The sequence below is a fragment of the Puntigrus tetrazona genome, chromosome 11 (genome assembly GCF_018831695.1).
Source record: "Puntigrus tetrazona isolate hp1 chromosome 11, ASM1883169v1, whole genome shotgun sequence".
Classification (NCBI taxonomy): domain Eukaryota; kingdom Metazoa; phylum Chordata; class Actinopteri; order Cypriniformes; family Cyprinidae; genus Puntigrus; species Puntigrus tetrazona.
This window is the reverse complement of record NC_056709.1, coordinates 20,671,978-20,696,261: the sequence shown is the minus strand read 5'-3', so window position 1 is coordinate 20,696,261 and position 24,284 is coordinate 20,671,978. Positions and strand designations below refer to the sequence as shown.

Genomic DNA, 24,284 nt, shown 5'->3' with positions numbered 1-24,284 from the left:
TGTCTGCAAGAGTAATTAATACATAAAACTGACATATCTAAGATAGCCTATAATGTAATCATTAATTTAACATTATTTTAAAGGATTTCTCCATCCCAAAATAAAAGTTTTGTTAATAATCAGTTCCCCCCTGTCATTCCAAACCCCAAAAAACTTTGTTTGTCTCTGGAGAAAATGTGATATTTTTTATGAAAACCATGAGGCTTGTGACTGTCCCACTGACTGCCAAGTGAATTACACTGTTTCTGTGAATTACACAGAAATGTTTGAAAGACAAGGTCAGAATACTCCACCTGCCATCAGTGGTACATAACTGTAACGTTATGAATCTACAAAAATAACAAATAATGCCTTAATGCATTTCTTTGTATGTAATTTCAAGATACTCTCTATAATGGCTCTAGGGTGATGCAACTGTTAAATAAAGTAATTATATGTTTTCATTGCACACAAAAAGTATTTGTGTAGCTTTGTAAAATCACGGATGAACTATTTTGACGATATCCTTACTATGCTTCTGTGCCTTTGCTGTCTATGGAGGGTTAGAAAGCTATTTGATTTCAGTTCTTACAAGTTAGAAACAACATGAGGGTGAGTAATTGTAACAGACTTTTCATTTTGGGGTAAACTATCCCTTTAACAAAGAACGAAATTTAAACAAAACAGATAGAAGAGAGGAAGTTTAATCACACCTTTCAAATACAAGGGGATGTTCTGAAACAGTATCTGTACATTACAAATACAAAGTCTTAATATAAAATTGAAAAGTGGCTCTGAATCAGGCATTTCATACAGAAACACCAGTTCCAGTGATAATTGATACAATGAGTTCCAGCTAGACCAGCCAACAAAATACATCATGTTATCGGAAGAGAAAACACCTCAAAGGTAACAGGAAAAATCCAGAACAGTAAACATTTATCACATTTTATGTAAAATACAAAATTGGCCTTTGTAAAACAGTGCTTCTAATTTACATAACGATGTTATTTCAAGTCTTGTTAGAAAGCCAACGATTTTTTGCATCCTTTAGATCAGACACACAATCCTTGGTATTAATTATGGTTTAACTTTGGAAGCTACAATTACTGCGTGGTGAAATTATGATGACTTTAGCCAGCTGTACGCTATGGATGTAGCTGTGCATGGCTGCATTTAACTCAACTTTATCGAAGAAAATTATGACAAATGATTTTAAGTACTCATAGAACGATCAGCAATTAAATTTTTAAATACGGACAAAGCAAAAGCTTTACAATTTACAACGATGATGAGATACTTGTAGACAGAATACAAATTATTCTTGGCATTGGTATTTTTGGTGGCAGAACAGTTTTACTACTTCACAAACAAAAGGAAGATCGATGGAATATCTCTGCTCTGTAAACAATATACAGTTCGGCTAATATATCTCCATATGTTGAATACCGATGACTTCACATATCTCTTCAGTCATCAAAATCTCTTAACACATATTTTATATTCGAAGGAGACCAAAAAGAACAAGAAGGAAGTTAAGGCTAAATATATAATAAACTATATCTTCATACTATTATAATGTCCATTAAAATATAATATACATCTACCAATTGTACAATATTCATCAACAAATATACCCTTTTACTCTTCTGAGTTGCTTAAATTCACCTTGAAGTGTATCGTTCAACCTGTTTGGGTACTGGCTTGAGAATTTACCCAACGTGAGAAAGCAACACTTCAATCCAAACGCAAAAAAGTTGTAACTCGGCTAGGCTTACTTGCACTTGGAAAGGTTTGGACAGCCTCCTCTTTTTTCCTACTCCATCATACATGTCCACACAGACAAAAGCTGTGTAACACATTATCGTGGATCTCACCGTCAGTCCCTGGGAGATACTTGGCTTAAAGACGTAAAAAGAGGTCATCCCTTCCTTATGGACTGGAGGGGAGTCTGGGAGATGGGCAAGAGCCCTGACTGTCAAAGCTTGAGGTACGGGTTTTCCACTGAAAAAGAGATGGAAAATGAAAAGAAAGACAGGGAGAGATGGGAATACAGAAATGAAAACATACAATTCCATTGTGGAAACTTTTAAGAACAGACATTCACCTCTTTTTCAGACTTCTTGGGCTCTACGAGTGGATGCCAGTGAGCGATAGGTTTTCGAGGATAAGCAAGCATCTCATTCCAGTGGTCTCTCCCGAGCCCCTCAGCATGGATCCCTACACGACAGACTCCAATGATCTCATTGTGTCCCACTCTATACACAAAGAGAATGAAGAATAGATTGTGAAGAGCATACACAGCATTATATTTGTAGAGTGAAAACATCACACTCACAGATCATAGTCCATAACTGATATATGTAGGCTGACTTGATCCATATTCTCTGGGGGAATGTCAAAGATAATCGCTTCATTATAGGTTGGATTCAGTGTGTTCTTTTTTATGGAAGTTTTCTTCTTTTTCAAGCGTCTCCCGTCACAAATCAGTGACACCTTCACGTACGGATCTGCCAACAGAGCAGAGAGGTGTGACATGAATTTCTCAACGTATCTTTCGTGGTCTGAATATGTCTGACTAAAGGACTTGTAATGTGCTTGCTGACAATGATAAATGTGACTGTCCAAATGTATAAATGGGAGGATGGAGCCAAGCAGACAGATGCAAGAAAATAAAGACACCAACAAAGGACAGCGGCATACCTGAATAACCAGTAATATCCATGGCTTTGAGGTTCCTACATTTGATGACAGTAAGTGTGAGTCTCCCTGCGGTTGGCAAGTAGCAGAGAGAGAACATTATCTCTCCCAAATCCACACTCTCCTGCAGAGTCAAATGGAGACGCTCAAAATCAAATATATTATGCTGCCATTACAAATAAATGGTGATTGTTTGCTAACATAGTTATGTTAGTATTTCACATGATGTGAGCGTAAGAAGTTAACAGAATCTTAAGTCAGTACACTACTATTCAAAAGTTTGGTGACAATGTTTTAAAGAAATGTTCATTTAGCAAGAATGCATTAAACTGATTAAAAGTGACAGCAAAGAGATTTACATTATGTTAATAATTATGTTAATGATTATGTTAATCCTCTACTTAAAGAATGCTGGGAAAAAAATGTTTGGTAATTCCTTCTTATATAACAAAGATAATAATAATACAAATTAGTAATAATAATTTTTCTTGAGCAACAAATCAGCATATTAGAACAATTTCTGAAAGATCATGCGATTCTGCATACTGAAATAATGACTTCTGAAAATTTCCAATCACAGGAATAAATTATAAAGTATATTAAAACCGAAATAAACCATTTATTTACTCAAAAACAGTATGTAAGTGCATTACATATCCATAGCTCTTTCCCACACTTTTAACCCAACTTGAGAGCTTTAGCCTTCACTCAACTATACTGAGTGTAGTGATCTCTAGTGTGTACTATAATCAGTTATGCAAATTCATATCTCATAAGTCAGAGCTGAACACATTACTGTATACTGTACTGCTTTAAATAAGTGGGCAATTAAAAGATTGGTTCATTGAACTTCAGTTTACATGGCTGATGTATCAGTAATATCGTTATCACTTGAATAATTGAATCTATATACTCTTTACTTTGCTTTACTGGGTTTCATGTATTAAACTGACAGTATGTATATCATTTGGAGAAGCAGTAAATAGTTACAATAATCTCTGTCATGTTTAACTAGAAGCTGTAGCAGTTTTGACTCAAATTGTGCCCTTGGTGAGACAAGACAAGGCTGAGAAGCTGCTTGGAAAAGTTAAACTTCAATGAAAGTGTCGGGTGGAACTGCAAGCATGCTTCACAGTGCTGTCAAACTGCTGTGGGTGAGTGATACAGAAGCTGAGTACATCTCTGAGAGCTTAGCCCTGGAGGACCTGAGGCGACTGCCTATATTGTCAATGCCAGAAACCTTCTCCTGAGTAGAAGAGATACAAACCTGGAACTCAAAACACTCCAATCACTAACACGTAGCCATAAGAGGAACTGACATCCTGATGCAGCAAATGACTCCATATTAGGATGTGTACCACATTATTATCATGTATAACCTAACTTATACATCTTAAAAATGTGGGCGTAATTCCTGACATGAGGTCTTAGAAAAACAAGATGAAAAATAGTTTGGCCTTATTGTGGAGTATCTTTGCCTTAAACAGGTACCAGCTACCAAAAAAACATACAGTTGGCAATAAATGAATCTGTTCACATTAAAAACAAGTTAAATGGTTAACTTGAAAATTTAAGTGAAAGTTAACCCCCAAATGGCACTTCTGTCCTGGATACTATGAATATTTTCTGTTAAAATTAAAGGGTATTTAAAAAAAATTAGGGTATGTCTCAGTGTTGTTTTTTTATACAATGAAAGTAAAAGGGCTCTAATTTTTTTTACCACAAATTTCTTTTTTTTTTTTTTTTTAATATGCCACAGCAAAATACTGTTATACAGGTTTGGAACAGCATAGTAAGTATATATTGAGAAAAAGTTTCATATTTTTGGATTCATATTTCCCCATTGAGATTAATATTGTAATATAATAAGTAAATCATTTCTGCCCTCAATGTTTTTAATACTTAATATACTTAATACTTAATATACATTGCGCAATTTATCATGTTTAGTAATTACAGTTTCAAATTACCATATCACACCCCATAGAACACTATGTCTTTGAATCATCTAATTTTTCACTGGTTGTGTTTTCAGAGAAATACTCAATACAAGTGGATTCCTGTATTAGAAAACCAAATCATTAGGGTGACATTAATGTGACATAAGCCACATTAATGTGATGAATCACCAGTGGGGTCTGCACTAACTAAATAGTAAAGACGATAAATTGTCTTACACTAGTGGCATACTGGATGTCCTTCCAGATAGATGTCTCCCGAGACAGGTCTGAAACTTCAAAAAGGTTTTCCAGTATCACCTCGCCAATCATGTCATGCCGCGAGAAGCGATCAAAGTCAAAGACGCTCAAGTGGAGCTTTCTGGACCCCAGCTCATCGTACGGGACCGGAAACTGAAAGGTCTCGTCAAACGTGGGGTTGAGCGTCTTGCGGTGCACGCGAGTCTGGAATTTACGCTTGCGGTCAGGAAGCAGGTAGATCTTGACATAAGGATCGGAGCTGCCACACAAATCCTTTGCGGGCAGGTCCAATGCCTTTAGAATAGTGACGAGGAGGAGCTCTCCCTCGTAATCGTACTTCAGGGAGAAGTTGATCTTGCCGCATGTTTTGTCAGTGCCATTTTTAGATGACTGCTCAGCCTCCATCATGCTCTGTTTGTAAAGTTCTGGTTGGATGCGGCCAAGAGATGCAGCGGTGCAGGTGGGATGGTCCTCCACGTCTAAAAATTCACTTCCGCGGTCTAGACTGGTAACATGGTGCATCTGCCTGGGAAGGTGCTTTTTGAAGGAACTGTGCCTGGCGAAACAAAATTTGGCTGCTGAATCATCTTGATCTGATGCACTTCATTCACAAAAGACACACCAGGTGTTAATCTACATTTGAATTATAACCCACAATCGAATGGATGCAAATTGATGTTGTTAATCTGCATGTGCTGTAAGGTTCTTGCAAAAACTGATTTTCCTGTGGACGTAGTATGGTTTTTCACCATTTGACCTTTATTGCAGTCAATAAAACCCAGAGACCTACTTCAGGTCTAATGCTGTCTGACATTTACAAGATTTCCTAAGTAATAACATGATTAGGAATGACTGGAACTAACCTCATAATGGCTTTGTATATACAGTAAACCGTGATGACCTATATGAAGGTCTTCAGAAACCAAAAAAAAAATTCTTCATTCTTCCAGAACACTGACCTGTTAGAGGAGGCTGGCTCGGTCGTTTGCCGTGAGATACGTGTACGTCTCAGCAGATGATCCTTCATGGACAGCTGCACATCTGCAGGGATATCTGGCGACGTATGACTAATCTTCACTGCCGCCTCCAGAAAGTTCCCAGGATCTTTCAGCTTGTCTGCTGCCATAATGTCTCTGAGGGTTGGGTAGTAGTCACTGTGACCTTCTTCTCTGTGTTGGTCTCTCTCTGGCCGGGTGGGGGCAAGGGCGGTGGCGCTAGAGGAAAGCACTTTGCTGCGCCAGGGCACCCAGCACAGCTTCCAGGTGGCGACGCTGATGACACCCAGCAGGGCCAAACCACACACCACAAATACAAGCAGCAGGAGACTGAAGGAAATGTCTGGACAGAGGATACAACATGGACAGAAGTGGACAAGTGTACAAATGCACATAACATATGGACTTCTAAACAGATTTGCATCAATGTTTCAGTTATAAATTATAATGTGTAAGTGAGTGTATGTTGATCCAAGTAGTGAATCAATATCCAAGTAGTTTCTAAAACTTTTGATATACTAAATGCAAGCTGGAAATTTAAATGCTGCAAATCTAACTCTATGAATCTATAAACACATGCTGGAAAATGATGCAAAACATTACTAATATAGCTTTTCAAAGACTACAATTTAGCAAATTCAATAACCTTTATCGGCTCTGATCAGTGGTTCTCAACATTTCACACTATTTTCATTTCAACTAGAACTAGAACTTAACATATACACTATATCTTATGCATACATAAAATAATAATATATAAATAGTAATTATTATCAGCAGAAACTGGGTTTGTCAATACAGGTAAATTCACCACAATTTATTTTGTGATTATGCAGATGTTTCAACTCTAAAAAACTCTAAAAAAAGGTAGCAGGTATTGAGGGTAAAAGATTTTTAAAATTTATTTCTCCTTGGTATATTTTTTTAGCATTTTAATTAAGTTAGATTGTTATAGTAGTTAAATTTTTATTTTAATAATAATATATTAATTTAAATTATTCTAAGTCAACATACAGCACCCTTGGAAGTTTGCTAAAGCCCCCTCAGGACCCCAGCCAGCTTGATGGGAACCACTGAACTACAGTAGATAAAACTTCAAAATTCAGCAGAATAATGTAGAATAAATCACATGAAACCAAATGTTTACATTGGAAAGGCATAAATAAAGATCACTTTCATTTCACAATAGCCCTGGGTCAGCAAGAAAACCTTATTGTTGAGACTTGCCATATAAAATCAGCAACAGCAAGCAGTTATTTAAAAAAAGACAAAAAAAGAGATACTTATAAATCAAAGAGAATCTGTAGAGGTGCTATCAAAAGCTTCTTGTTGAATCACTGCAAAACCTAAAACAGCTTTCATTGGTTTACTAAAACAGCAAATTTTAAGTAATTATTTGTCTATTTGCTTTAGCCTGTGGTGAAGGTAATTAAAACAAATGTCATGATCATTGCCATGACTGCTGCAGACTTCACATTCAATCACCACAAAGCACTCACATAAATATTAATCAGCACATGCTGAGAAGACAAACTACAACATAGTTGTAGAAATGGTCATTCAGTGTGATGTCTGGTGAGGCTATTTGTCTCTCCTTACGTCTTTGAAACAGACTTCTTAAACCCTTAAATCTCTAGCGTGGATATCACAAGGTAATGAGTTAATCGTCAGACCGCTAAAACTTCTCAGTACCGTTGGGTAGACAGTATTAACACTGAAGTTCAACTAACTTCCAGATGGAATTGCAAATGAGCTAAATGTAATTACAGACTTTTCATACAAGAAGAGCAGGTCATTGGTCAAATTCCTACTCAATGGCAACAATTACATATCTGAGATGGATGAAAAAATGCCGATCTAATGATTATTACAAATGCGTTGGAGTGAACGCCTCTCAGGGATGGTGCACTTGGCTGCCAACCAAGAAAACAAACAGGTGTGGCATAGATGTACATTTCAGTCACACTCTCACAGTTATTCGCTTCTCCTACTGAGGGACTGTGGGAGCATATAAACAACTTGACAAAATAATTAATGTGCCAATAAATGTGGGAAACTGGCCAATTGGGAAAAAAATCTAAATGTACACCACAAACTCATTGGAGATATGAATTTAATAATTCCTCACTTAATTTCAAATGTGTCATTTCTAATTTCTGTACACTCATAAGAGAGCAAAAGCACCAGAGACAATCAATCTACTTAGTTGGTTGCCGCTATATGTCTATGTACTGTCTTGAATATGAAACATTAACATCAGGACCAACGTTCTCAATTTCGGGACTTAAAATCAGTACCTCTGTTAGTATTATTCGTAGTTTTGTTTTTATGCAGTACTGATGTCAGCTAAAGATAAACCACAAAATTCCCCTAAATGCTATGCAATGCTGTAATTGGTTTTGAGCTATTTAAAATGTCTTCACAGATCAAAATAATGATTTGAACTGCCCAGGAATAGTTAAAACTAAAAAATTTTATTTGTTTCTTCATTAGAACAGATCTGGAGGAATTTAGCACTACTTAATCACCAATAGATACTCTTCAGTGAATGGGTGCCATCAAAGCAAATGCTCCAACTGCTGGACCCTCATCAGACAAGATACGCAGATAAGACATGTATTAGCCTGTCAGACAGTTAGACTCTTTTCTGCTGCAAATGAAATATTAATGGGTGTGATGCAAGGTTACACAACCATTACACTGTTTACGCTTTGACAGCTTCACCTCACACAAGCCGGAGTGCATTAAAAACAACCAACTGCAATATCCAATGGTTTATCCTGTTTACATGCAGACACAAAAAGACAAACATAACAGCATTCTTTACATTCCTATGGAAATTTAAACAAGTGTATGTAGCACTGAACAAGCATCGTAGGCATTCATGACTGTAAGTACTGTATAGAGTTCCATAAATATAACTTCACCAAATCTAATTATGGATTGTTGCTATTATAAAGTGACAAAATTAAGTAGTCTCAAAATGATTTAATATGGTTTCCTTACAGGATTAAGTTAAACTTATTTGATTTGTTTTTTTTTTCTTGATTAGACTGTGATATTGTAATAACCAATTAATGAATTATTAGCTATATAAGGCACATATATTAGAATGCACAGTGCTAATTATTTAATGCTACCAAAAGCTACAGTCTTCACTGCAATGATAAACCACTGTAAATTAAGCAGTTAAAATCACAAGAAGACAGAACACTATGGAAGTTTCCCAACTAACTAATTAAAAAACCAATAAATAAATAAATAAATAAATATTCTTTTAAACATTTTACTCTGCTCATAAAGTCCCATTGAAAGCATGCTGAAAACTACACTGGAGTCTAGACTGCTTTTGATTACAATAACTCTCTAAAATGTGAAATCACGTTTAAAGAGAATACAATTTTGTTGTGTAGATCACAGTACATTGCTTTCCTTGTTAGTTTTTTTTTTTTTTTTTATGAGTGTGTGTATAAATATAATCTAATTTTATGAAGTAGTAATATTATTTAACCAGCTGAGGCTGAAAAAAATCCAGTGAAACATTTCCTGTGACCAATAAATCTAATTAAGGCTTGTTTGGTACTAGTGGCGGACAGCAATCAAAGCCCCAGGTTTTTTTTTGTTTGTTAAAACTTCTCTTCAAGTGTCTTCAAATCTAACCTGGTATCCATAGAAACTTGTCTATCAGACATACCCCACCCCCTATTTTAACTCTGCTACTTGAGATGTAAGAGTTCGCCATTGTTGATGGTGTTGCTGTCACTGCTGCAAAACTGCAAACCAGAGCTATATTTTGCTTTCATCTGTCATGGTTTGTTAGAAATCCCTTATTCAGTTATCCTTCAAACCTTCATGCAGTCATAAAATACTGCTAAACATATTTGTCCAGTTAGTTTCAGTTACAGTAGGTCTGAGATATAATAGTGGCTGTATTGCTATGAAATACTGCTCAATTCAGCAATGAGATTAAATGGATAAACTGATAACATTATTTTTGATGAGGTAAAGTGAATCATGTTGTAGCAGGACTACATGCTAAAAATATTTGATTTTAAATAACTGCATCTAAGAAACTATTGCATATCTTCTTCCCAAACAATAAACCCATTCAATTATTTACCTTATTGATTTGTCATATAAAGTAAATCAAATGCAATGAGAAAGGAGATTTATATAGACCTAACGCTTCCTTTCAAGCTGTAAGACTCTATATAAGCTCCATCAAATACTACTGAGCCCTATCAAAGCTCTGGAGGGGAGAGGGTGAAATCCAGTTAAATGTGCTGCTGCTATTAGCTTGCAGCCATTCACAAGTCCCTGTGGTATATATGCTTGTGACAGCTGTGGTCAGGGCCAGCAAAGAGAACATAAGGCTATAGCCCACTTTAATGAATAGAACGGCGTGCTTGTCATCAGTGCTTGAAACACAGACCTAATGCAAATACAAAGCACTTTAATAAAGCGTCACAAAAGTGCTTCATTAAAATCACACTATTTATAGTTGTGCCCGTATGTTGCGATGATTTGCTCTTTTTAATCATTTATTTCATTCACTGCAGGACCACATATTCCCTGTCTGAACAAACTGCAGGGTGAATTGATGCCAGTAATAAGATCTTACGTCCTGCAGATAAGCTGGTAGTCTTTATAGAGCTTGAAATAACGCTGAATGCTTGCATCCATCGTGGGGTAAGGTTTAAAAAAGTGAAAACACCAAAACAGAGTGAATTAAATAAAAATAACTGCTGTTAATATTTCCCTATGCTCTTGCCTCTGTGGCCATGCTGACAACATGGGAAAGCCTACTCTAGCAGCAATTTGCAGACAAGCAATTATTCTGATTGCTGAGCGGTAATGGCCATAGGTTAACCTACGATTACTTCTCTCTATTGTAATTCCAGTGCCCCTAGTGCATAAAACCCATTACAACTACAGTTATCAGTCTTATGTTAAGTCTGTGTTGAGCCCTTGGACTAGAGCCACCTACATTGATTAAACTGTTCCACATCAGTGCAATTCATGCAATCAATGATGCTATGTTATAGTGACAAAACAGCTGTATTTTTCCATTAATTGAAATGAACACTCTTTGAATAGACACTCTTTATTTCGATGCAAGATTGCTAAATCTGACTTTATTCATTTGGGTTATTTATTTAAAAGTTTCAGTTGATTCCAGACTGCTAACTTTTTGACATTTAGAATGACGGCAATGGGATGTTTTACTGTTCAGGAGGACCATGTTCTCTATTCCAGACCAGACTAAGTGAACAGCGGGGAGAGTTGTGTGATTTTGCCTCAAGCGAGGAGCGGGTTTTTTGAAAGTCGAAGTGCATGTGTTTTCTTTCGCTGCAGGATCGCTTGAAGCAGGGTTTCTCTTGCTCCAAGATTGCTTCAAGCAGGGTTTCTCCCACAGCGGAGTGATTGTTGGGACAGCTGCTGATGCTCCATTCAATCTTTTGCATACAGGCGACCAGTTTGTGCATTACTTAGCGACATGCAAAATAGGATGGCTTATTTTTGTTGGTAGAGATAAAACTTTCACTAATAATAATGATAAATATAATACAAAACAAAAGGTAAATGTTTAGATTTCATAAAGGGTAGAGAGATATGGACTTTGGTGAGATGCAATGCTTGAGTGTAAATCATAGTAGTATATTTTGCTTATACCTTTTATTTCACCTATTGTAACCTGTTATTTAAGCAATCCATATATTAAAGCAGTCACAGATCTTTTCTTCCGTATTGTGATGTACATTTGAGTAAAGGTTCTATCAGTTGGTTTTTTTGATTGGATGGAGACAGATATGAAAGCAAGCTTGCAGTTCATTATTAGAAAGGTGCAAATTTATGAGGACCAAACGATTGGAGAAGACTGGCAGAGAGAATTGTTTCATCATTCAGAAAGACTGATTTTGACTCAATTGAAAGGTCAAGAAATATGTTACATAAATAAATAAATGTGCACAGATTAATTGATCACAGTTACGATAGGATCTGCAACATGCATTTTAGAAAATACATAAGCTGAATTTCTGTCTCATGCCACGTTGAAGGGAGTGTTGATATAATGTGTAACTCATTTTTTTAAGTCCCAAAATAAAAATTATGAATCTGAATGGAATTAGAGGAACAATTTGTGAGCAAAACTTTAAAGAGAGCTGCTGAACTTCAGCTCAGTTAAACTTTACGTATAACCATTTAGCAAAGTCATAAGCGGTGCTGGATTAAAAAAAAAAATCCTAGTAATTAGGTGAAGAAGGAAAATCTCACTGCAGCTTTAACAAGTTATTAGCATGTTCCTCGCCTTCATTGCACCCCACAGGCTGATGTGTGTTCACCACAGAACAGAGACGAAGGAAGTGTGAACTGAGAATGCTTATAAATACAGCTCATTACATGCAAAACTCAAAAGCATTGTTTTCACCCCAAAGGCCACATGCATCGGATACAATTCAGTATGGTGTCTTCTCCAGATAAGCAAAAGAAATCACATCATGTGCCACTTTGGAAGTGCCATCCCCTTCCTTTAGGTTGAAACTGGTCTAGATTAGCATTTTTTTGTGCAGGCAAAAGGGGAGTGCAAGCCAGAGATAAGGCGAGAGAAGAGCTAGCTTACTGGTCTTGATGGACACGGCCAGTCATTCACAGAAGAGACTGAAGTGAATGGCCAATGCCTGTATTTGGCTACACAAATACCCCTAAATCTTGCTGTCAGCCAATTCTGAAGGGCAACAACAAGGGTCCCATGAAAGGTGAACTGAGGCATTTACGATAAGCATTTGAGGATGACAATACGGGGTGACACGTTAGTAGCCATAGCTTTAGTTGGCTCTAGCATTAATCGTAAAGGTAAAAACTGTCTCTAAATGTTTCCATCAACTGCAGTGTACTTTGAGAAAGAGAAATGAATAGAAGATGCCAGCAGCTATCAACAAAACCTCACACAGGTTTTAACAAAACATATTGAGGTTGGCCATATAGCTCGACCAAGTCATTAGTGCTGTACTGATGACACAGCGCTATTACTATAAAAATACAAACCTGTCAGCAAAAAGTCAACCAATATTATGCATCCATCATTGGTAAAGCTGATAATAAGACCCTGCTACATAGTTTGACAACAGAAATACAACTGTCTTATAATTCAAGGGGTTAAATGGGCTTTTTGACAAGCTTTCTTGCACTAACATCACAAGATATTTCATGTAGGTCACAACAAATACAACATGAATATCATTACTAAGAATTTCATCAAGCAATCACTTTAGCTCCTGTATCTCTCACTAGTGCATTGAATGCAACCGCTGCAAGTTGCATCTTTCTTTCTAAGACATTCAGCCCTAAACACACATTTTACTTATTTGCCCCATTCCCACTTGTATTATTGCACAGGCAGCATCGTCATTATCACCTAAAGGTTGGGACACTGAGTCAGTGTAATACCAAAGGATGATAAGCAATGCACCGCAGCCTGTTGTAGACAGATTTTTCATTTGCCTACATTGCAGCTTTGGGAGATGCAGCTGACAACAATGCTTTAACACTATCACCTCCAGTGTGATCAACTGCCAATGCAGAAAGAGACTCTGGACGACCTGCTGAGAGGAACCGTGATGGACTAAACTGCCACTGCACCAAGAAGCAGGTCACTGCACTGGCAGTACCCTCATTTACTCACATACATTCACATAAACACACAGACTAAAGCATGCTGCGTGAATAATAATGTATGTGCTGTGTTTACACACTACTGTATATTTATCTATCCCTATTTCAGCACCCCATTCATTGGATCCGCATACACGCTCTGTGCTTGAATGAACATACAACTGGTATAAAATGTAAGCTGCTGCCCTAAGCAGCCCCAGGGCACTAGCAACACCTTCTTTTCACTGCCATATGTTTGATATGCTCAAAGCTAAAGCACAGAGACACTATTGTGAGATCAATACAACACAGTATAAAAAGCATCAACCTTTGTACTTGGGTCATAAAGGCTTTCCCTGGGAAGAAACAGTCACAGATGGTGCCTATTAAGAGGTACTAAAAACTAGATTAGAAGAAAATGACATAAAAGTCTTCCACCCCCTCCCAAAGTTATGTTTTATGCAGATTTATTTCTTAATTAGTCTATTATGAAACATGGCAGGCTATAATCTCTTAGTACTCAAGGGAGCTTCAAGAGGTGTTAAGGCAAATCAGATGAACACCTGCTTGAAAATTTTTATCAATGTTGCAGAAACTTTCGACTCTCAAATTTAATATAAGATACAACGAACAAATTTATATAAAAATATGACATTTAATTACACAAACGTTCTTCAATATATATATATATATATATATATATATATATATATATATATATATATATATATATATATATATATATATATATATATATATATATATATGATGCGTCTTTGTAGGTAATGCGGTTCTGTCAATGCCCGTAATGCACTGTTACTAAAAAAATCCCAACTTTATTGATAACACATACATATACATGAGTTCTTACCGCTAAGCGTTTTTCCTTGTCTCTCACTTCTGGTATTCCCACTTAAACTCGCTTTCCTGCAGTTTTTTTTCAGACCCCCTGCCTCAAAACAGCTCTTGTCTTTCCGCAAGCTCGCCTCAGAATGAGCTCTCCACAGCAGCGCGCACGGGACCGCGTTTCTATGGCACCGCGAGGAAGCCAGCCATTGCTCAGCGCGAGAGATGCTGTATTGTAATTGTCAAGGGGCGCCACACGCGCGCGCGCGCGCGCACACACACACACACACACACACACACACACACACACACACACACACACACACACACACACAATTTTACCAAGCCAGAGAATGGTCACAACTGATTCAAAAACATTAATCCACAGTTTACGTAACAAAAATTTATTCTTTCACTTTATATTGACGGTCCCTTTAACACATTCTGTTTACTATAAGTAGCGCTGCACCAACATATGCACTAGAGTGTTAGTAGAGTATTAGTAGACAGGTAGGGTTAGGGATAGAATACGTTGACGTACTTGTAAAGTTATTTATAGTCAGTAAAGTATCTGTTGAGAGACTATCACAATAAAGAGTTTGCAGATATTAATCAAGAGTCTTCTAATACTCTACTGAGAGGTTTATATTAGAGGTCCTTATTGTCAACAGAATGTTCAGAAGGGACCATCAAAATAAATATATAAATAATGCGATGTAAAATATAAAAACGTTAACATGTTACCTTATCTAAGATGCAAAAATTATTTCAGTTATGTGCATTATAGCACATTTTACAGTTTGTACGTTTATTAATGGTTCTTTATTATTAGAACCATTATTTAAGCAGATTAGTTATATAATCTTATCAGTTAATGATAGAAATTTAGACAACAAAAGATCTTGCAATAATACTGTTAATGCTGTCACTGAATTGTGTTTCATATGGCTTTCAGCTGTCAAGGTTTTTAGGTTTAAAAGGATTTTTTGTATTAATAGCTGATATTGTTATACATCTGCTATTATTTAAAAAGTTTTAAATTCATGCAAAACTCCATAATGTTTAATTTCTAATGAAGAACGGTGACGAAAAGAAGTATGCATGTTAATTAAAAGCCTCATGAATTTCAAAAATACTGACAAGAAAGGCTTAGTTGTTATTTTCGATTAAAATGATAAAAAGGCAGGAAGGGTAATTATGAAAGACCTAAAAGGTTCAACTTTGAAATGCAATGAATGAAGCAGAAGTCTTGTCAAGCTTCAAAATCACAAAAGAGTATTATAACAGTGAATCAAACCACTTGTGCACTTATATAACTATATAATAGTTTTGTGTGAAGACCACAAGCTTGTATGGATTATTTTGTGAAACATTCATGTAATTTTAGATCTTGCCAACCCCGGTCCCAATTCACTTTCATTATATTGAAAAATGGCTGCCAAGATATATATATATATATAGGTCTGAAACAGAGTGAAGGTGAGTAAATGATGACAAAATTGTTCATTGTCAGTGAAATTGTCCTTCAATTTTAATCATGGATCCATGTCTGAATGTGCTGATGCATGCATGGCTGCATTAATAAGCTCCTCCGTCTTACAAGCCCTATGTGCCTTGTTCTTACATTTATGTGGTTTGCTGCTACTTCTCCAGCTGCGATGTCACGGTTCCCCCTAGCCGACTTCTAGACAGATTAACATCAGTGATCTTGTAGCTGCATTGGGAGGGGGATGTGCTCTTGGATAGAGCGAAGGGTGGGTGAGCAGAGCCTTGGACTTTCATCTCTGCTTTTCTCAAAGGCAGTTAAACTACACAGAATCCTCCATGCGCACTCTTTACTAAAACATCCGAAACCGCTTCATAACTTCAAGAGATAATCTGATGCAGGCACTTTTGAGTGGCCAACAGATATTTGGAAATTCATAAATATTAACTAAACATTTCCACCGGTCTTCCAATGGTGCAGTGCTATTTTTCTTTTGGAACATATTTTAGTGTATTTTAAGCATGATACAGCACATCTTTTATTAAACACACAATTTGCTTAGTGGTAATTGTGGCTTTGTTATCAAAACACGAATCAGGATTTTAGATTTCAACATACCGGCTTTTAGAAAAGGATGCTAATGATGGCAGAGAGAAAGCTGAGGTTTGAATGAGGAGCCTCTGGAGGGTTCGGTCAAAAGCGCAGGTCTGTTTTAATTTCCATCTCCTGCCTACAATGAGATACTGTACAACAAGGCTTATTCTAATGTAAATCATGTGGTAATTATGTGCGCTCTCAATCACAAGGGCTAGGTTTTTCGCAGTGCAGACTGATTTTTACAAACTAACAGAATAAAGCATGTTGGTTTAATTGGTAATTTATACTCTGGACATGAGGATGTGGTATAAGGAAGCTATCAGTTATCAAGCTATATATAGTGGTAATGCTTAGGGATAGCAAAATATTAAAGAGACATTTCACTCAAAATTAATAATTTATGCACCATCATTCCTATATAATTGTAATATAAAAAGTCACAATCACCTTTTTCCTGAATGCTGTATTTAATTTTTTTGTCATGTTTTTTGTATATATTTTTTTCTGCATATTTTCAATCCAATTAACTTACTGTATGGACAAAACATTCAAATCCTCCAATCTTCTGTTGTGTTTAGTAAAAAAATAAAGACATACAGATGAATACATTCAATTATTCAGTATAATGTATTGCATTAAATTAAAGCATGTAAGTCATCAATATTGCATGTAAACTAAAAGATTGTGTTGAGGGGTGGGCAAATTCTGAAATCACTTAATAAACCTTAATAAAGGTGGAGAGAGGGAACAATTCTTGATCATGCTTGTGTATGGGTCATTAATTATACTAATGATGTATAAAGATATATTACTGCATGTTACTCAAGTATCTCTGTTCCTTTGTTCAGTGCTGATAACTCAAACATGTTTGAAATCAATATCCACAAGCTGCCAGGCATGATGAATGTGCCTTTTGTCTTGTTTTGCAATACAGAGTCAATGCGTATGAATCTACGTGTGCTAGCAATACATGTTTACACAAATGAAAGGAAAATAAATGCTTACGACTCAAATTTGCCTTCTTTGTACTACACAAATCTGACCCTCTACATGCACGTAGAGAGTGTGACCTCTGTGAAAAGTAGTTTATGTGGAACTGCCCAATAAAAAAACGGAAAAAGTGGACGGATAAGCAGGTGAGCAAAAGGTCTGGAAGAAACTTAATTAAAACAACTTGAGATAAACTTGTGCCCTATGTATTAAAGTACTAAAGAATAGATGAGAAAATGAGGTAAAACGGTCATAGCTGTTATTGTACAAATCATTCTTTTTGATGTACACTTTTTAACGTGCAGGCCTAATTTGATTATTTTCATTTTCATTACTTCTTTTTATTAAAAACACACTTACACTCCAAACAAAACACAAACTCACATTTAAATTCATCATAATATGAAATGCATTTAGTGGTTATACTGTATATATACAGAGTAATTGCTTACAAGTGTAACAACAATTAACTTTACAACCCCAGGCTGTATATTTGCTGTATGTATGAAATTAAAAGTCACCAATGTGTGATTTAAAACCAGAGCGCACAGCTTGAGTAAATGTGTCCTGCAATCCAATAAAACGGCTAAAAATCACATGCATTTCTAAGATGACTGCTCAAGGCACTCACTGAATTCACAGTACAATCACACTACAATAATTATCTTTGCAAAAAATGCAAACATTTTTATTTTTGCATCTTTAGAAGCATCTATCGTGAGGTGTGAGAAAAGAGAAGCAGGAATAATAAAACATTAATAAATAAATAAATAAAAAAGTCAGAATACACAGATATCTGAATTCATTTTTTAAATCTATCAGTGTAGACGAATTGTAGTATTCAAAGAGTGCATCATTCACATTCAACACCAAGGGCTAAAACCAAAAGCAGTGCAAGTGGTACAGTAAGCCATATATCATATGATAAATTAATATTCAGTTTTTATACTACCTTGTTTGATCAAATCAAACCTAGTGTGGTGCATGTTATACACTAGTGAGAGTTACTTTAAAGCCTGAGCATTTGTCTAAGATTTCACTGATAAAATTATGTAAGATGTGGGAGTCAGAGCCTACACGGATCTAATGAATTATCATAAATGTATGGCAGCAGATGAGTTTATGAACCTATGAACTTGCCTGGGAACCACTGCAAGATTGATTTTACCCCTGACCTCTCATGAACATCGGTCTCAATGGCACTTCGTATTTACCGTTTAGTAATCAGCTTTATGAGCTGAAAAATTGTATGTTCTATTCCCAGGGGGTGAAACTATTTACTTCTCTCTGATGCCAAGAATAAAACACTCTATAGCTCCAGGGGGTCTGTACATTTAACTTTATTTATTTGTACATTATTTAACTTATTCTAGGTTAAACTGCAGAGCTCATTGACAAATGCTGCATGAATGCACTTTATGTGCACACTCTGCCGCCTGACCAGATTCTCTACCATAAGAAATATCATGCTAATATTAACGCATAGCTCACACATCATACAATACCCAACAGCTGTGCAAGCCGAGCACTGCACTAAATATTGAAAAAGCTGTTGAATTTCTTTTTGTTGAGAGGCTTGCCTCTGAGAGGCAATAGAACTGTCAGAATCCACTTCTTTTCTCGAGGCTTGTCAACGGCTGCATGCATGGCTTGTTAACCTTGGCCCTTGCTACTGAACAGAGCACAAATTTAACACAATCAGGGATGAAATGTCACAGTCACCCATAACAGGCAGATCCTGGAAATTAGATTTTAGAAATGAGTCCATTTGGATGTTGCTCTCTGCCTAAACCCCCTGAATCCCCTCCATGTCCCTCTACAGGGCGGCCTGTGATTCAATTTTCCTTTGTTATAGTCAGGCTCATTTTCAGTAGCTTTCTTTTTTTTGCCCGCTCTCCACTTTTGAGATGGTCACGGCTTAAATGTCTTGATTCCTAGAAGTGATGCACATGGGGATGGACATCAGAGATCAATGTCCTTTGTATTGTCTAAACACTCTAGTATCTTATTCTCAATGGCCTCAACCTAGAGGTTTATGCAGTGTGTGAAAGAAAGCAAGGACAAATTTGAATAATGTAGCATTTAGTCTATATCCAAAGAAATCTGTCATCTACTTCACATCATCTATTCTCATGTTGCTCCAAAAACATTTCACAGACTGGGAATATGAGAAGATGTCTTTCTTTTTCTTTTTTGTTTAAAGACCTGCAAAGTTGTCTGCTATTTAAAATGGCACTTTAATTCACTTCAACTAAAAGATATAGCACAAGTATTGCTGTATGTAACTACATGTTGACTTGCTTTTAAGTCCAAAAGGAAACAATGCTTTTAACCATAGATCAAAGGAATAGTTCCCCCAAAGATGAAAATTCTGTCATCATTTACTCACCCTCAAGTAGTTCCAAACCTGTATGAATTTCTTTTTTCTGCCGAACACAACGGAAAATATTTTGAAAAAAGTACCTGAGGGTGAGTAAATGATGACAGAATGAAAATTTTTGGGTGAACTATTCCTTCAACAAGTTTGCAATGCTATTTTTTTATATAATTTTATGATCCTTTTGAATCTTTTCAGAAGCTTGTAATACATTTAAGCTGAATAGATGATGACAGAATTTTCACTTCTGAAAGATCTTTGTAATTAAAGGAAGATCTTTTGAGTTCTGACATATGGTCTGATGTCAGTGTGAAATTTTGGAAGTAGAGAGACAAGGGAGAAATGCTAAATTACTTTCTCACATTTATTTCACTAGACACTGGGTGTCTGCAAATATAAATTTACATTATTCAAACTTAGGTTGATGGTACTGAAAAATTCCCAGCAGATTTTGCTATTATAAGAATAAGCTTAGTGCAAGTGAGAATGCTTAAGGCCTATAAAGAAAAATGACAAAGGGTGTAATTTTGGCTGTGCCAAGTCTACACCTGTTCAGTAATTAACAAAGTCTATAAAGGTATGGTCACAAATTAGTTTGGCACACAGCACTGGGGTACGCTAAATTATTTAATCAGACCTCACAGGACTCCACGGCACACAGGAATTCCCCATTGGGCTACTGAGAATTAACTCCCCTGGCAGATATTTTACACACACACACACATACACAGAGAGAGCCACACAAAACTCCATCTATCTTGTTCTATCTTCAGCAGGGAAGAGAACACATAGACAGAATGTGTATGCAATTTTACCTGCTGGTCTGATGTCTATCTACTCACTGTTTTATTTATTTATGTCCACATAATGCGGTAGCTGCAGTAGTAGGTCCAGAATGGAGTGGTATGCTCACTGCAGTGGAGCATAGTGTGCTAAACTCTTTAGTGGCGAACAGTAAGGTTCTGCTCAATGTGTTATAGAAACAGGAGGAAAGGTCCCACTTTGTAATGCGACTAGCATTCTGTATGGTTTCGCTTCAGCTTTTCCAGCACTAGCGGAAAGAAATGAGGTCCCCAATCCACATGCCCTCCACTGCGTAACTATTATACTCAGTCATATCTCTCTCATCATGTTTGAAAGGAAATGTAATTGATTTAACCTTGAGGGCTTCTGTACAATAGAAATGGGGTGAGAAAGATGGTCATACCTAACATATGCCATCATCATGTGCTTGAGTGGCACTATATTGACTTTGAGCGTCTTAAATTCTCCTTTCTCAGCACTCTTTTTACACAAGCTGCCCAATAAAATCATACCGCTTGAGAATGAACGATGGAATGAATGTTTACACTTATAGCTTTGGTTCTGACCGGGCATGGCCATATCGATTAAAACAACATTAAGATCTTTTTACGTAATTGCTCACTTTGATAGAATATTTATCATAACTGAAATAATGTAAACAATATTGTCCTGGAATTTCTAAGTCAGTGGATAAATGCATAGAATAGCTGTAAAATATTAAGCATGATCTGTTAGGCTAATTATCGTATTATAACTTTTTGACTTTTTTTGGGTTTAATAATGCATAAAGGCAGCAAATGCAATCCAAAAATTTCTCATTCAAAATGTGGATGTTCATAATTTGGAAGTTTGTTACCAATTTTACTTCAGTATTGTGATGTATACTTCATTGCTATATAAAACACAGTAATGAAATTGCATGCTAAATTGCAATGCATCCAATAGCCTATTGGGTAAATCTATGCAGAAATTTTTATAAAGTGGTGGGGATATTTGACCATGGCAAAAATCCATGACGCTTATAGATATAGGTAAGATAGTGCTTTGTAGCTCCATTACAAAGACATACTGTATATAAAATGCTTTTATAAGAGCATAAAGTGTCATGCAGGCTTGAAAGCATCCAAGCCCGTGTTCACATTCTTTGAGACAAAGTGAAATATAGAAAGATTCTTTGAAGTGTGGGAGGCAAACCTGAATTATTAAACAAACTGCTTTTTTGTTACGTTTAGATCTGACATCTTTGAAATATTCATTCATGAGAAAACCGAGGCATGACTTCAACACAAGCATCCCATGAATTCCTAATAAAAAGTGATGCTCTTAACTACAGTGCAGCTGCAGTAACACATGCTCTTCCACTTGAGATCTATTCAAGGGGGATGTTGGACAATCGCTTCAGACAATTAGCTGCAGAGTGCTGATCAGTGCCCTCCTCTGTTACGTTCTCAGTGTTGCTCTATCGTGTTGGGTTTTGGCAATGCATGAGTGCTGCACCACCTGGCTCTCCTGATGCATGACCTTTGCTTTTTGGCAGGCTGGGTGCAGCTCTCGCAATGGGGTTGCGGAGGCCAGCAGCAGTCCTTCATTCATCTAGTATTACTGCCTGTGGACTGTAGGTTCCAGAACCTCCCTCTACTGCTAGTCAAGTCAGCAGGCATCTCCCCTTCACACACTCAGCGCTTCCGTCCCAATTAGAGCTCAATCATTATGACTTTATGACATTAAAAGCTGTAGCATTACTCAGAGAATTGGTTTTACGATTTTTAAATTGGACATCAAGTGGAAATCTAAAGCACCATAAAGTCTAATGGATATTTGATAGAGGTTATTTTCTCTTCACTTGTGTAGTTGCCCTTTTATGGTTGTCCATAGTTTTCAACATGTTTGTGTTGGAATCTGACTCATTTGGCTAGCTTTTTAGTGCCAAAATATGATTTGATTGTATACATGGTTTTGACATTAGCACAAATATGGGAAATATTTAAATTTATTTATTTTGCTGTGCTAATGATTCTATTCACAATTATGTGATATATATATATATATATATATATATATATATATATATATATATATATATATATATATATATATATATGTGTGTGTGTGTGTGTGTGATATAGGCAAAATATAGGCAGATTTGCACTGGATTACAGGTTAGAGATTGTGGATTATTTAAATGACTTTAGAAGTAGTTGAGCATTCTTAAAGAGCTGGCATTAGTGCTTTTCTGTGCTGCCAGTTATTCATGTTTATTTGTGGATAACACACAGTGGCATTCACTATCCCAGTGGTTGGGGACATGATGCAGGTCAGGGCCTGCAGCGGCTTATTTGATTTCTCCCGTGACAGAAACTCAGAGTGACAATTAGATTCTGCGTCTTCCTCCATGGCAGTTTGCCAGATCGGGAATTCATTATAATTTGTATTGCTTTAGACATTCCTATCACCTGCCAACTCAGAGATATCACAGCTGCTTCGATCTTGTGTCCAGAATTCAATTTCATGTCAATTTTACCTTGCGTGACTGCCGCGAACCTGTAGTCTGGAGCAGTGCGTTGTAAGACACTCACATCCATCTTTCTATGGAGCACATGAAATTTCTCCAACCGAAGCTTAATTGTGCACTTGTCATTAGACAGGGAGGGGAAAGGAGGTGTCACGGTTACAAATGATCTAAATCGCCAAAGACTAGCATCCTTAATTTAGAGGAGAACAACATCAAACACAAGCAGGCTCATTAGGCAAATAAAAAAGTGCCAGGTAGCTAATGGCAATTCATTATTTATACAGAACTTACAGAAAAGTCTGTTAGGTCGGTTTTAATCTCAGAAAGTGGGCATATCTAAAAGGTCACCATGCTTTGAAGTCCTTCCTCACTTTTGCGCATAAACATAAGCACATCCTCCACCCACGTCACCCCAACAAACATGCTTCCCTTCAAACACCGCAGGAAACTTACCTGCACTGGAGATGTTGGGGTTTTCATTGGTCAGAAGCACAAGGAAATCCTGACAGGTTTCCGGGTTCAGGAGAGGGCTGTCATCCAGACAGAGGTCAACGATGAGGGCCACTGCCTTCTCACAGAACATGTCCTGGTCCTCGGTGGCGATGGCACTCATTCTGTGAGCCCAAATCCCAAGCGTTCTGTCTCTTTGTCATTTAGGATGAAGAGGAGTAGACAAACGGTGGTTGTAGCACATCAAATATAGTTGAAACTACTTCTTGGTCTCTTCTATAACTCTTGGATGTTCGCATCTGGGCGTGTGATAGTGTGAGAAGGGGGCTTGATGAAGCAATATTACCCCCAGGTGCTCTGGGAGCCAAAGTGCTGCGTCTCATTACTCCTAGACCTTCCTCTCAGCTACTGTTCAAACACAGGTCTTGGAGATTTTTGTCCCTAAGCCAGTTTTTGTCCACTCCCCTCCCCTTGTTCCTCCCTTCTCCAGTTATTCTCACACTGGATAGGGAAAAGGAGAGCTCCTCCTCCCGTCCACTGCTCTTCTTCCTTTCTTGACCCTGAATTTATTGGATGATTGTTTAATGTTAGATTACATTCCATAAGTTTCTATTATTTAGTTTAATGGAACACATTCTCATCTTATGTTCTTGTAAAGGTTTCCTTGATATTACGACCAAGTTGTGGGATATGAATG

The 24,284-nt window shown here is 36.8% G+C and overlaps 1 protein-coding gene across 1 annotated transcript; it reads right to left on the bottom strand.

Moving 5' to 3' along the window:
- Positions 1 to 667: 667 nt before the first annotated feature.
- On the bottom strand, positions 668 to 23,993 carry syt6b (synaptotagmin VIb). Its single transcript, XM_043252385.1, has 7 exons — positions 23,591 to 23,993; positions 5,837 to 6,215; positions 4,857 to 5,433; positions 2,683 to 2,803; positions 2,318 to 2,489; positions 2,087 to 2,237; positions 668 to 1,983 (listed from the first exon to the last, which is right to left on the bottom strand). The coding sequence occupies exons 1-7, from the start codon at positions 23,748 to 23,750 to the stop codon at positions 1,912 to 1,914; spliced, it is 1,632 nt and encodes a 543-aa protein (XP_043108320.1). The 5' UTR covers positions 23,751 to 23,993; the 3' UTR covers positions 668 to 1,911.
- Between the last annotated feature and the right edge of the window lie 291 nt (positions 23,994 to 24,284).

What these genes read in the sequence shown, in the direction of transcription:
- syt6b (XM_043252385.1), bottom strand. Translation starts at nt 23,750, where the DNA reads ATGAGTGCCATCGCCACCGAGGACCAGGACATGTTCTGTGAGAAGGCA. An exon ending in ACATCCAGTATGCCACTAGT is followed by an intron (nt 2,804 to 4,856) that starts GTAAGACAATTT and finishes TTGACTCTGCAG; the next exon opens with GAGAGTGTGGATTTGGGAGA. An exon ending in CCAAGAAGTCTGAAAAAGAG is followed by an intron (nt 1,984 to 2,086) that starts GTGAATGTCTGT and finishes TCTCTTTTTCAG; the next exon opens with TGGAAAACCCGTACCTCAAG.